Genomic DNA, 1,182 nt, shown 5'->3' with positions numbered 1-1,182 from the left:
TTCTCCATTGGATCGGCCACATGTTCTTTTCTCCACAATTTCCAAATCCAAATCCTTCCCTTCGTCAGCCGACCTTAACTATGACTTCCATTATAAATATCAACACATTTCTCCTTAATACAGCAACCATTTAGCCCTCACCATGGCTTCTTCTCCTCCTTACCATTCCGCCTCCTCCTCCAGCTGCTCCTGCTTGCAATACTGCCTAACCTTACCACCATATTCGCTTCCAAACCTCTCGGCTTTTCTATAGACCTCATTCATTGAGACTCATCTCTGTCACCTCTCTATGACCCTTTATCCACTCTAGCTCTACGAGCGAAGCAGGCGGCTCTGTCCTCCCGCTGCAATGCTTCACGGTTTGCCAATACCACCAGCATGATCTCCAGCCCATGATGCCAGGCTTCGGCTAGTATCTCATGAAACTCTCACTTGGTACACCATCCCACCTCTACTGGGCCACTCTCGTCACTGTTAGCGACCTCATATGGACGATGTGCCGTCCTTGTGACTCCTGCTCCGGCCAAACATCAATGTTTGATCCACTTCAGTCATCCACCTACAAGAGCCAGACCTGCTCTGCCAGCTCTTGCATGGAACTGCCCATTCATGGTTGCACTATCAACCAACTTTGCGGATTCATATATTCCTATGAAGACAAATCCTTCGTAGAAGTGATACTGGCCTCGGAAACGCTCTTGTTTGACAATGGTGCTGGCACCGTCAAGCTTCCAGAAATTGTCTCTGGTTGTGTTCATCAGGATGGCCCTCCTAATCCCTCCTTGCTTGAAGTTCCTGACCTTGTTGGCCTCGGAGGTGGTCCTCTCTCACTTGTAAATCAGATTGGCTCTTCTATTGATGACAATTTTGCCTACTGTTTTTCCTCCCAATAGCAATGAAATCACGTCAGACAGCTCAAATCCGGTAAGGACGCAGAGTTTTCAGGCCAGGAAGGGGTTCAAGAAATGCCGATGGCACCAGGTGGTCCTCACGTATTATGTGCTCAACCTAATTGACATAAGCATCGGAAACAACAGACTCAAGATACAATTTGGTGGTGCACAGATGACTGCATTGTTGGGAAATGCCAGATCGATCATTATAGACTCGGGTACCACACTGACTTATCTTGCAAAGGATGTGTACGATCAAGTCGCAAATGTGGTGGCTAACGTCATAAAC

General features: G+C 47.6%; 1 protein-coding gene across 1 annotated transcript; it reads left to right on the top strand.

Annotated features, from left to right (window-relative positions):
* The first annotated feature begins 419 nt into the window (after positions 1 to 419).
* LOC116245510 (probable aspartic protease At2g35615) lies at positions 420 to 893 on the top strand. Its single transcript, XM_031617017.1, has one exon. It carries the CDS (start codon positions 420 to 422, stop codon positions 891 to 893), a length of 474 nt encoding a protein of 157 aa, XP_031472877.1.
* The last annotated feature ends 289 nt before the right edge of the window (positions 894 to 1,182 follow it).

This window comes from Nymphaea colorata, unplaced genomic scaffold, assembly GCF_008831285.2.
Source record: "Nymphaea colorata isolate Beijing-Zhang1983 unplaced genomic scaffold, ASM883128v2 scaffold0709, whole genome shotgun sequence".
Lineage (NCBI taxonomy): Eukaryota > Viridiplantae > Streptophyta > Magnoliopsida > Nymphaeales > Nymphaeaceae > Nymphaea > Nymphaea colorata.
Note: the sequence above shows the minus strand (reverse complement) of the source record. Positions and strands in the feature narration are given on the sequence as shown.

Coding starts and splice junctions, on each gene's coding strand:
- LOC116245510 (XM_031617017.1), top strand. CDS start 420: ATGAAACTCTCACTTGGTACACCATCCCACCTCTACTGGGCCACTCTC.